Source organism: Peromyscus eremicus, chromosome 2, assembly GCF_949786415.1.
Source record: "Peromyscus eremicus chromosome 2, PerEre_H2_v1, whole genome shotgun sequence".
In the NCBI taxonomy this organism is placed as follows: Eukaryota; Metazoa; Chordata; class Mammalia; order Rodentia; family Cricetidae; genus Peromyscus; species Peromyscus eremicus.
The window spans coordinates 116139149-116152537 of NC_081417.1; the positions used below are offsets into that span (position 1 = coordinate 116139149).

Genomic DNA, 13389 nt, shown 5'->3' on the forward strand with positions numbered 1-13389 from the left:
GAAAGGCTCCAAAGCTACACAGAGAAACCCTGTCTCAAAAAATCAAGAGAGAGAGAGAGAGAGAGAGAGAGAGAGAGAGAGAGAGAGAGAGAGAGATTTGATGTATTATTCCAAAGTCACTGTGGAATATTTGAAAAATGACCCATTTCTGGTCATTTATTTTGTTGCTATACATTATTATATTATGAAATTATGTCAAAAATCAGTATATTTTTCTATTAATCAGCACACATTTGAAGTAGAATCTATTTTTTTCTATATAGGATTAACTCACTTTAGTTATTAGATCTGTTTTCCTATATAAATGCCCAACTGATTGATTATCTCTTCTGTTGCATGATTCCATTGTGTTTTTACTGCAAATGGTACTTTTCTGTTTGTCAATTATCTAGTCTAATAAAGGGCCATGAACAGTCACACACAGCATGAAGCCAGCAACTGTTCTCTGGATAACACTGGGCGCTTTGCTTCCCAAAACTTAAAGAATTTTAAGTTAGGCTCATCTTGACTTAGGAAGAGAGCAATGTGGAAATGAAGCTTTGGGATGTAAATCTCAGCTCCACCTCTTCCTAGTTTTCAAAACTTGGATTAGGCACGTAGACATTCTGTACCACCCATCAACTGTGTGTAGCTCTTCATACTTCCCTGATGTGTGCATCACTGTGGGCCCACTCCCTCTTGGTAGTCACTGAATCCATCAATGTGACCCACTGAACCACAACCAAAAAATCAGTTCCTACATTGTCTCAAATGTAGACATTTCCTTTCTTGAAAAGAAATGGCCTTTTCTAGAGATGAAAGTTTGATCTTCTTACGGGGTTAGCAATGGATACTATCATGAGCTATGAGGAATTTAATGATCATGAGAAACTACATACTAATGGCAAGTTCAAGGTGTTTTGTCCTGAATGGTCTAAAGTACTAGTGTTGATTGCTTAAATGATTAAAAAGTACTGCTCAAACAAGAGGGCATACTTTTTACACAGTGGTTGTTTTTAGAAGTGAGACGTGGAGGAGGAGAATGATGGCAAACACTCATGTTGTGCCAATCCAGGAATTCTTTGTTCCCTATGAATCAACAGGGTCCTGACTTACAGAGAGCTTGAGGGAACCAACAGGTTTTGGAAGTAGACCATGAATGTCTTCAGAGTCTTTTCCTATCTTCCCCCATACAACACCTGCATGACACCCTACCTGTGGTTTTTCAGTTTATGAGTTGGTGGGTTTCTTTCTATTCATTTCTGTCACTAGACTTGTGTACTTCATATTCCAGTCAAGGGCCATCTCTCTTTGGATAGTTCAATGGCAGAGGTACCCATCAGAATAGTTTCCAAGAAGAGGAACATCCTGGCCATCATCTTAGAGACCTCAGGTGTTAACCTGTTAGATGCTGGCTCATGGCAGCTGTGGAGGGGGGCTGAGGGGATCTGAGATAGGAAGGGATGCTTTCAGGAGAAAAGTTCCTTATCAACTGGTGTGGAAGTATAGTACTTAAGCATTTTAGCACATTGCTATGACAGCTGAACCCATTGCTCCATTTAGGGGTGTCCACCACAAGTAAAGACAAGATTGATGTGGTACTGTGAAGTTCATGCTTGTTATGACACTATTAGGAGATCTAGAGGCTTAAACTGTCCTTGGACTTCCAGGTTCTAGTCCAACAAGTCACATTTCCTTATAGTCTTATTAGCAAAAATGCCCCTCCATTGGAAAAAATGGATGATGTTGGGCAAATGCATGTTCTGGATGTAAGTCAAAGTTAGGTCAAGAGCAGCAACATAAGATGTTAAAAAAAAAAAAAAACAAGGTAACTGGGTATGGTGCACACCTTTAATCCCGGTGCTAGGGAAGCAGAGGCAGGCAGATCTCTGTAAGTTCAAGACCAGCTTGATCTATGCAGTGAATCCTAAGCCAGCCAGGGCTACAAAGTGAGACCTTATGGAGAGAAGGGGGCAGGGAGGAGGGGACGGAGGAAGAGGAAGAAGAAACAGGGTTGCTGTGAGCCACAGAAATATGAAGTAGGAATTCAGCTGTCAATGACAAAAGCTAATATCTGGAAGAGTAGGGCTCTTCCAGAGGATAAAGCCAAAACTCAAGGAGTGTTGGTGATACTGGCTTTTCAATATGTTAGCTGTATCCTGCAATTAATTTCTGGTGTGCTATTGTAGCTTTCCCATTTGATTCTTTTCCCAAGAATTTCTAACAGTGTGGTTGACCATTCATTGGGCACAATTTCCCCTATACAATTGGGGTATTTGGATAACATCCCCAGGCCTTTGTTCCCCCCTTTTAGCATTAGACTCAGAAGTCTGCCTTTCTGTAGTTATCTTCATTAGCAAGCATCCAGATAGGGCCATCTCCAGACAAAAGTATTTTATCTGAGATACTTGCCTAACATACAAGGACAGACTGCAGACAAATAAGCACTCAGACTACCTGCTAGTTTCCTGAGATAAGGTAAATATCTTACTGAGATAACTGCCAAGGCCAGGTGGATATTAGGTACAAAACTTTATTTCTTGTCCAAATTAAGCTTAAACCTTTCTTTCTCTCATAGCCCAAGTAGTATCCCTAGTTCTAAAAGATTTCCCCTTTAACAATTAACTCAAAGACAAGGGCTTTTACATACCAGGTGCATCAAGCTGTGACACAGGCTATCTAGCAACCAAGTACACTTGCCCCACCCTACCAGAAAGCGGTGCAGCCAGAGAATTGCTGATTGTATGTGTATATAAACTGGAAACTTGAGAGAAGATGGAAAGAACTAAGAGAACAATGAGAGAACTGTAGAAGAAGGGATAGAGAGGAGCTAAGTATGAGAACAGAAACGAAGCTGTGTAGACAGAAGTGACTGAGAAGAATAAAGTGAATAGACTAAAGAGCTTAGGTTCATTCGACATCCCTCAGATCAATTTTTCACTGCTGGTAGTGTCTCTTCTAGAACTCTGGGAAAAGACTATAAGGGGCTGGACCTCTATAGTCTTTGTTATAAGGTAACCATCTTCTGTGCATTTCTATATTTTTATGCATTTCATCTTTAAACATGTCTTAATTTTTTTTAAATCATGTTAAAATCATTTGTGATCTTAGTCACCTTTGCCTCTATTTTCTGCTTATTAAAATCTGTTTCCTCAGATTATAGAAGGCAAGCTTCTAATAGCTCAGTCAGTGTATTCTCTGATCTTGCAAAGTGACATGGATAATGTACTGATGAGGTTTTCAGTGAACCTTTGTGCTTACAAAGTGGAGATAATCATATTTCTTATGTATTACACAAAGCTGTAGGGACGAGTCAATGAATGAGAAGCTTTCAAAAGGATACTATTACTTTATAGATATGAAGTATAAAGATGGTTAATATTGCTGTTTAAGTTACTATTATATGATATTATTTTTAAATTTCTAGTAAAACCACTACCTCCATCTAGTGTGAAAGCAGAGATTACTATAAACATTGGATTATTAAAAATATCTTGGGAAAAGCCTGTCTTTCCAGAGAATAACCTTCAGTTCCAGATTCGATATGGCTTAAATGGAAAAGAAATACAATGGAAGGTACTTTTAACTTCTAATTGTTTTCCTCTCCATTCTCTCTCTCTCTCCTTTCCCCTGCCCCTCTGTAAATTGGAGTCTCTCTGTAGCCCAGGCTAGCCTCAAGTCACTCTATAGCCCAGGCTGCCCTCAAAGTCACCCTGTAGCCCAGGCTGGCCTTCAACTTGTGAACTTCTGATGCTTTGCTCTCCCAAGGGCTGAGACTACTAAAAGCTATTTAAGTGTTCTATGAACATTAATTATACTTAATAATGTGTTTCATTATGATATTTTTTATATACATATACACACATATATATATATATATATATAATTATTCTGATCATATTCACCCCCTCTTACCACCTCTTATCCCCCTACCGCTGATCCCCTTCCTCTTCCTAGCCAGTCATCTTTCTCCACCTTTGGTAAGGAATTTTTTCACAGGAACATGGGCAGCTTACCAGTGGCTATACCACTGAAAAAAAAAAGTCTCATCTTCCCTCAGCAACAGTGAAGGCCTCAGGGGTAAGTGGGGGCCCTGTGAGCCCCTCTCCCTTCCATAACCAACCTCAAGCAGGTCTCTTGTAGGTAATCACAGCCGCTGAGAGTTAAAGGTCAACAGCATCTTCTAATGTTCCAGAGTTTCACTGCTTCCCACTGTCACTGGCACACAAATAGTATACTCTCCTGTACTGTGGAATTACTTTCATTACTTAGGTCAGTGGTTCTCAACCTGTGGGTTGCAACCGCTTCCCCAGGGGTCACATATCGGATATTTACATTATGATTCATAACAGTTGCAAAATTACAGTTATGAAGTAGCAATGAAAATAATTTTATGGTTGGGGGGTCACCACACCATGAGGAACAGTATTAAAGGATCACAGCATTAGGAAGTTTGAGAAGCACTGACTTAGACTGTCAAAGTCTAATCCTAATCCAAGCATACTTGGCAGGGTGTTTTCCCAATGAACTGTTCTGTGAAATAGAGATTGCCTGGCTAACTAGGCTCGGGAAACCCTGTCTCATTGTACCTTCCTGGGGTAGAGATCCAGTTTATGACATTAAAAGTTTGGAGAAGGCCTTTTTTTAAAGAAATATTTGCCATATTTCATCCTTTGTTTCCACACTCATTGTTCAGGGACCCACATTTTGCCTAAGCTTCTGATATCTTTCAGTATGTACATGCATGGAACAATTGGAAAGAGGCTACTATTTTGTTGTTGTTTTGTTTTGTTCTTTGTTTTCAAAACAGGGTTTCTCTGTGTAACAGTCCTGGCTGTCCTGGAACTCTTTTTTGTAGAACAAGCTGACCTTGAACTCACAGAGATCTGCCTGACTCCCAAATGCTGGGATTAAAGGCGTGAGCCACCATCGCCCAGCTCAAAAGAGGATACTTTTATTACACAATCATAGAGTTGAGTGTGCATATGAGAAATTTTGTATCAGTTTTGCAGGGGCAGCTTGCGAAGAATGGAAATGAAAGAAACCCTGATGATGTCATTAGCACAATGACATTAGTTGTGGTGTATGCGAGTCTTATCCCCTAGAGAGGAGGGCCCTATCTGACCGCCATTTTTGAATTCTTGTCTTTGTGGTGGAGAGAGGATCAGAGGACAAGGATTAGCAGTAGGGCAAGAGTGTTTGGAATTGACTTGCTAGTGCAATGAGACAACAAGGGAATGATCAGATGTGGGAGGCAGCACTCTCCTGACTGGCCAAATGTCATGCATTTTTGAAGTGAGAACATAGAACATCACTCCGTCTTACATTTGTAATAGTGTTAAGGTCTAAAATAAAAGAGCACTTCAGGACCCATAGGAGGCACGTGTGTTGACAGTGTGACTTCTGTTACAGACGCACGAGGTATTTGATGCAAAATCAAAGTCTGCCAGCCTGCCGGTGCTGGACCTCTGTGCTGTCTACGTGGCACAGGTACGCTGCCGGCGGTTGGATGGACTTGGGTACTGGAGTAATTGGAGCAGCCCAGCCTACACACTTGTTGTGGATGTGAAAGGTCTGTGAACATTTGTTAATGTTTCTTGAAAGTGCAGAAGTGTGTGCTTCAAATGTGGCTGAAAACATTCCTTCCAAGAACATGTGTCCAACTTGGGCTCCCTGTCATTTGCAGTTCCTATGAGAGGACCTGAATTTTGGAGAATAATGAGTGGCGATGTTACTAGAAAAGAGAGAAATGTCACCTTGCTTTGGAAGGTATTTCTAATTTCTATCTTTTATTTTATCCTGAAGTTATGTTTGTCTATTCTTTGTCTATAACCCTGTCATTATTAATCTCACAAATGACCCCAAACCTTATGTTTTAATGCATTTTGGAGACATGGCTGCTTAGAACTAAGCATCTGGAGTTCTGACATAGTCAGGAGCCTTTATTATTTTCTCAGGCTTTTATTTATTATATTATATTATAATATAATAAAATTATAATTATTATTAATTATAATTTTAGAATTGCTATTCTGGAAAACTCTTGGACTCTTTGAGGTTCATATTTGTCATCTGTCTCAGGGTAAGATCCCTAAATGATAAATAGTGTTGCTTTAAGTCCACAATTTTTTTCAATTGAATCCTGAACAATGTAAACATGAATTTCCCTTCACACTTTAAGCACATAAGATGTAAGAGAATATTTTATCTGTGTGATGGCATAGGACAAGTGTTTTCTATAATGATGGATGATAAACTTGGAAATGCCAAAGCATCCATTCTTCTGAAGAGCTGATATCTATCCCAAACAAATAATTTCAGGAGTTGATATCAAGCTTAAGACTGACCTAGGAATAAAATACATGAGGTAGGCAATGGTATGTTTATTATGTAAATGTGAAATTAATTTTAATCCCCAAGAGGAAAAAAGTCAATGTATGTTTAAAAATAGTTTCCTAGCCAGGCAGTGGTGGCGCATACCTTTAATCCCATCACTCGGGAGGCAGAGCCAGGCGGATCTCTGTGAGTTTGAGGCCAGCCTGGTCTACAGAGCAAGATCCAGGACAGGCACCAAAACTACACAGAGAAACCCTGTCTCGAAAAACCAAAAAAAAAAAAAAAAAGAAAAAAAGAAAGAAAGGAAGAAATAGTTTCCTGATCTAAAACCAACCCCTATCTAAAAATTGGGGTATGTAAGAGCTTGTGTACACTTAGTTTATAATTCCAGTTAGTATATAATTTTGTTTACATGGTAATGCAATTTCTAAACTGTCTTCCATTTCAACATTTTTACTTGAAAGTAACATTAATAATTGACATTAATACTTGTTAGATAGTGAGTATTTCTTCAGAGGGGGATGGGCAGTGACATTGCTCAGACATTGGAAGGGGTAGCCATGAACAGAATCTAAGTAGCTTGTCTTTATCTCCTCGTAGCTCTAACAACTACTCTGTGGCCCAGGATGCGGTCACCTTCTCTCCTTCCTCATACTCCGTTATGCCCTTGAACAGAACAGTGGCTTTTCTTTCTAGGTAGTTCCTATGGTTACCTTATGCCTGACTCCCATGTTTCCTCAGTGATGTTGCCTGTTAGAACTTTCTATAAAGGCAAGAACACTTTGTGTGTGCATTGTCCAACATGGCAGCCACCTGTGGCTTTATGGCTTGAGTTGTGTCCAGTGTGATGCAAAACCTACATTTTCACTTTTGCTTAATTTCATTAACTTAAACTTAAATGGTTACAAGTGTCTAGTGGCTGTTGTATTGGATAGTAGAATGGTATAGATTCCTCAGCATTGATCTGAGGGCAGGGATAACATCTTTACTAGCCTGCTGTCTCTCAAAGTACTTGACTGCCTTTCCTTGGGTGAACTACCCTTTATTAGCTCAGTTTCTGTCTTGTGTTGCTTCCATTTCCTAACCTGAGCAGTAGTCCAGTGATTCCAGTTCCTGTGTTATTCTGTGTTGCATCAATAACAAAGTCCATGTGACAAACAGCTTATAAGGAAAAAAAAGGTTTACCTTGGCTCAGGGTTTCAAAGCTCCATGTTATGTTGGTGCTGTTGCTTTGGGACCATCATGGTAGGAGTGCATGTCTTCAGAAATTGACTCTCCCCCAATGGCGGCAGGGACATGAAAGAGAACAAGGATAAAGAGAAGGACCTCAACACGCCTTTGGAGGGAATTCCCCCTAATGACTTCACTACTTTCCACTAGGCCTTCCCTCCTAAAGTTTGCACCTCCTCCCAGCAGCACAGCTGGTGGTAAACATTTATCACCAGGCTTTGGGGGAGATATTCACGAGCCAAAGCACATCACCTCCCTAAACCAGGGTCTAAAGCTAGAGTAAGATTTCCTAAGAGTATGCAGTCTATGCGCTGCATGTCCCTCGGAGTTACAGGGTAAGTGTACGTGCATGGAAAACAAGTTCTGAATTTCTGGCAAGGTGGCTCAGGCATAAAGACACTTGCCACTAAGTATGGTGAGTCTGAGTTTGATCCCTGGGACCTGCACAGTGGAAGGGGAGAACTGACTCCCACCATTGTACTCTGACCTCTACATGTACACCATGGCAGAAACACACACACACACACACACACACACACACACACACACACACACACACAAATAAACAAATAAAAAAATGTATTTTTAAAAGTAAATACAAACTATTTCTCTGGCATTTTTACATGTAAAACTTTCTGTAGTATGCTTTTTTTGTCGGACTTTCTTTGGACTGCCAGCCCGTAAATAATGACATGGAGATTTATTATTAATTATGAAATTTTGCCTCTAACTTAGGCTTATTGTCAACTAGCTCTTATAACTTAAATTAACTCATATTTTTAAATCTACATTCTGCCATGTGGCTCAGCTACCTTTACTAGGTACCGTAGGTCTGACCTCTTCAGTGTCTCCCTGGTGTCTCCTGCGTACCTAGATTCTCTTCCCAGCATTCCTCTCTCTTCCCAGAAGTCCTGCCTACTCTTTCCTGCCTAGCTATTAGCTATTCAGCTCTTTATTAAAAGAATCACAAGGTACCTTAGGCAGAGACACATCTTTACAGTGTAAACAAATATTTTGCAATAACTTTCTTTTAGAGCAGTTTTAGACTTTTAGAAAAATAGCAAAGAACATAGAGAATTTCCTCAAATCCCCACATCCCGTTTTCTCTATGAATAACATCTTATATTAATATGATACATTTGTTGCAGTTAATTAATTGCATCATTGTAACTAAAGTTCATAACTGATTCCTGTCAAGCTGGAATTTTGTATAATTTCTCCCAAATATTCTGATGTTTGCTAATGGTTAGATAGCCAAATGGGGGTTGGGGTACAACGTATACATTTTTTTTTTTTTTGGTTTTTCGAGACAGGGTTTCTCTGTGTAGCTTTGCGCCTTTCCTGGAACTCACTTGGTAGTCCAGGCTGGCCTCGAACTCACAGAGATCCACCTGGCTCTGCCTCCCGAGTGCTGGGATTAAAGGCGTGCACCACCACCGCCCGGCTTTAAAGATTTATTTATTTATTATGTATACAGCATATATGACTGCAGGCCAGAAGAGGGCACCAGATCTCACTACAGGTGGTTGTGAGCCACCATGTGGTTGCTGGGAATTGAACTCAGGACCTCTGGAAGAGCAGTCAGTGCTCTTAACCTCTGAGCCATCTCTCCAGCCCCAACGTATACATTTTTTAAGCAACATTTTGTCATGTTAGGTTAAGTCCACATACTACCTCAGGACAGGTGACTCTTGCTAAGATGGCATTGGGAACTTTGTAGCCTCTCACCATACGGTGACTCTCTCCCTTTCTATGTTGTACTTTTTGGAATGAAGTCACTGTGACAAGCTACTGCTTGAGGAATGAGAGCTAAATTTCTGCTTATAAGTGGAGAATCTATAAAAATGACTTAGAATTCTTTCTCGTGGCAGACTTTTATGTTGCATCAAATTTATTTATCCAGTTATTTATATCAGTGAGGACTGTGAATATTTGTTTATGGGTAATAATCAAATATGGGCTGAGCATTTTTTGGAGGTTTTTGGATTTTGGAATATTTGTGCATTCTTTACCAGTAAAACATTTCTAATCAAACATCTGAAATTCAAAATGCTCACAGATCTGAAACTTTTTAGGTATCATGTTAGCACTTCGTGAGTTTTGGATTGTAGCACCACTGGATGCCAGGTTGAGAGATGCTGAGTCTGAACTGTCTTATGACATCTATTTTATTACATAGTTCACTTTTCCTCCTTCAGTCATTAGAGCCTCCTTGAACTGAGCCATGTCCCTGACCTGTCCCCATCATTTGAGGTGTGACATTTAAAATTAAAAAAAAAGATTTCTACACTTATTTATTTGTTTATTGTGGGGTGTGTGGACTCTTGAGTAGCCCTGACACATGTGCAGGGTCAGAGTACAATTTACAGAAGTTGCTTCTCTTTCCCCACCATGTGGGCTCTGGTATTCACACTCAAGTCATCAGGTTTGGTGGCCAAAGCATTGATGTCATCAATCTTAGTTTTTCAGTGTTAGTAGGTTGAACTTTATTAAAATAAATTCTGACTTGGGAAAGACTGTCAAGAGAATGAAAAGATCATTGCAGCGAGGATGCTGCAGCTTCAACAATAAGAAAACAAATATCTCAACAAAAATGTAGACCAAATATCTGGTCTACATATCTAACCAAAGCAGACCCACAGGTGGCGAATAAAAACATGAGAGGCATCTCAACATTGTTTGCCATTGTGGAGGATTTACAAAGTAAAACAGCAACGAGGTATGATTCCACATCTATTAAAATGGCTGATTTCTTTTCAAAGACATTTGAAATTGCTAATTGAGAATACAGAGCATCAAGAAACTTGGTTTGCTGCTTGTGGAAATGCGAACTTGTGCAGCCACTTTGTAAGCTAAATGTAGCCTTGATGGACCATCATGCTCATAGATGCTTATTTGGGTGACTTAAAAAGCTTTCTCTACAGGAAAACTTGCACATGAGTTATTCAGACCACTGTATTCATAATCATTGTTACAGAGTGAGACTCTTCAGTAGAAAATGAAATGGAGGCACACAACACTACACATTTGTCCAAACCCGAAACTTCATAGGACAAAGAACAAACGCTAAAGTATACAGATTTTTTTTAAAAAATCGTAGACTGGAGGATTCGAGGATGAAATACAGATTATGTTATGGCTATCACAAGTGTATGAAATTACCTCAGTGCAGGAGGCAAGGGAAAAGGCTTAGTTAACTTTGGAAATGAGTCTGAAGTGTGAAAGATGGAGGACGCTACGTAAACATTTTGGAGTTGTGCATTTTTTCCAGGGATGTAGGCTAGTAGTTATTATGTCAGTGTATGTCTGTCTTGGAATGGAAAAATTAAGAAGATGGATGGGGCAGGGCACAGGTTTTTTTTCTCTGCTCTCTCAGGAAGCTCCAGACTAGGAAGAGAATCAGCCAGAATGATTCTCATCATCATACATTGGAGTTAAAGATCAATATCAGCTCATGTTAAGCACAAGTGGGTTCTTATAGACATATTTAGAGATATGTATATGTACAGGGGTCAGTATACAGGCATATATCCTTGATTTTTCTAAGCTAAGTGGGCCTAAAAGTTAAGACAGTTCAAAGAGGAAAGAGTGTTTCCAACGCTATTATTCCGTCAAAAAAATCAGGACTGAGAGAAATGCTCCTTTCAGGGCTGGAGCAGTAAATGTACAGGTGAGCCACAAGCATCTTTTAGTATCCTTGATTTTTTTTTTTTTTACTACTGGTTGAAAAAATAAATATTAACATATCAAAATGACATGGGTTTTTCAGATGAAATAAAACTGATATTTTTTAGAGACTTTTTCTTATATCTTTCTTCCACCCTACTACTGCCCACAAGGTTCCACCCCCTGCAGAATACATACATCTTTTCGAGTGTGTCTCTGCCATTTTTCACTTGGAGACACTTGTTCTAATCTGTGGTGTAAAATCCAGATCTTTATAGCTTTTAAGGGATTGGTACCATTTAATTTTCCCTGCAATAGGTAAAGGTAATTATTTGGGAAGGGAAGGGTATTCTTGGACTCTTCAGAATGGAAGAGCATGGAGCTGGCATGTGTTTTACACAGGAATCTTCCATAACACAGTATCATTTTTTTATAGAAAGCTATGGGACAGAAATGCCCAGGGCCACACAGAATGCCCAAATAGCTTCTGTTATTTGTTAACTTTCAAGGTTTTGTTTTGTTTGCAAAAACTCCTCTTGCTCTAGACAATCTTCCAAGCACATCCTAAGGAGAGCAGTGGCAGATTTACTTGGGTTCACAAAGTGATGATAACCATCTGAACCTTTGCTTGCTAGTTAGACGAGGAAACTTCTTGTTAGTCTTTCTCTGACTGACATTTCTTCCACAACGGGGTGGACATTCTTAGTATTTCCTATGTATTTTTCATATCTCAAATGTCCTGATTGTGTTCTTACTTCACTCCCTTTAATTTAGTCTCTGAGTCCAAAGAAAATGATGAGGAGGGAGAAAATAATGTCCCTGTGCTGCACGTGCCCGGCTCCTAGATATGTCCATGCCTCCTGCATTGCGTACAGTTTCAATCCCACCCCTCCCCGACGCCTTAGCACTAGGTTGAGCAGTGGCTGCCTTGGTCTAACTCCGGCTTCCTGATGGGAATATAATCAGAACTCTACGAGCTCAGTTGGTATAAACGCTGTGGTCCATGTGCTAATTCATTTTTGTGTTTACTCCAGCCCCTGATGAAAAATGACTCCCTGTGCAGTGTGAGGAGGTATGTGGTGCAGCACCATACTGCCCACAATGGGACGTGGTCAGAAGACGCGGGAGATCAGACCAATCTCACTTTCCTGTGGGCAGAACAAGTGCATACTGTTACAGTTCTGGCCGTCAATTCCATCGGTGCTTCGCTTGCAAATTTTAATCTGACATTTTCATGGTCAATGAGTAAAGGTAAGAGATGCTCAGAAGTAGGTGATTGCCCTATCTATTTGTTTATTTTATTTATTTTTATGGTGGTCCATACAGAATCCTATTATTGTTATTATCATCACTATTATTTTAGACTCACTATTAAATTATGATGTGGCCTGCTTACGTGGCTTTTTGTGTAGCACTGCCTCTACGTCACTCTTGCCCCTCTCCTCTCCCCACTCCAATTCCCCCTGTACCCCCTTTTAAAATTCGTGATCTCTTCTTTATTATTAAATATTAAGCACACATCTATGTAATTTACTGAGTCTCTTTAGCTTTGCTCACATGTCCATGTGTCCAGGGATGACCACTTGGGATTAGTCAACGTGTGAGGGAACTCATCTACAGAGGAGACTGATTCTTCCTCTCTGAGTGTCCACTGATCACCATCTTCATCTAGGGGTGGGTGTAGGGCCTCTCGGAGTTAGCACAGAACACACTCAGATACCAAGTTCTCAGCACAAAGGAGATCCATTACCCCAGAGGGATGAGAGGGGCTGGGGGCTGGGCGGACTGCCTCTGAATTGAACAAAGAGCCACAGGACATGTTAGCCAGTGTGGCCAAGTAATAGATCTTGACTGCTGGACCTCGGTGTTTTGATAGCTGGACCTTGGAGTTTTAGTCAGGCAAAAGGAAGTGGCCAAATAAGGGAAGAGACCTTGGGGCCTAGCTTTAGGAATGTAATCTCGTGGTTTAGCAAGGGAGAGGGAAGGTTGGTGGGCAAGATCCACCAGAGCCATGTTTGCTATTCTTGGGCCTGTTAGAGAGCCCTTCATTGGGACCCTGTGGGATTTCCTCTGTCCACGTTGGCATGTCAACTGGTGCTGACATTATGCTGTTCTTGTTCAGGCAGTGATGTTGTTTAGAGTTCATGTCTAGGGGACACTATCTAAGAGTAGATGTCC

The 13389-nt window shown here is 40.3% G+C and overlaps 1 protein-coding gene across 2 annotated transcripts in view; it reads left to right on the plus strand.

Annotated features, from left to right (window-relative positions):
- The window catches only part of Lepr (leptin receptor), a 73817-nt gene that overhangs the window by 35536 nt on the left and 24892 nt on the right, over positions 1-13389 (plus strand). For both annotated transcript variants that reach the window (XM_059254582.1, XM_059254581.1), the window contains exons 10-13: positions 3407-3555; positions 5392-5551; positions 5666-5748; positions 12246-12462. In XM_059254582.1, the coding sequence (XP_059110565.1) occupies positions 3407-3555; positions 5392-5551; positions 5666-5748; positions 12246-12462 (609 nt within the window). The remainder of the gene's footprint in view (positions 1-3406; positions 3556-5391; positions 5552-5665; positions 5749-12245; positions 12463-13389) is intronic.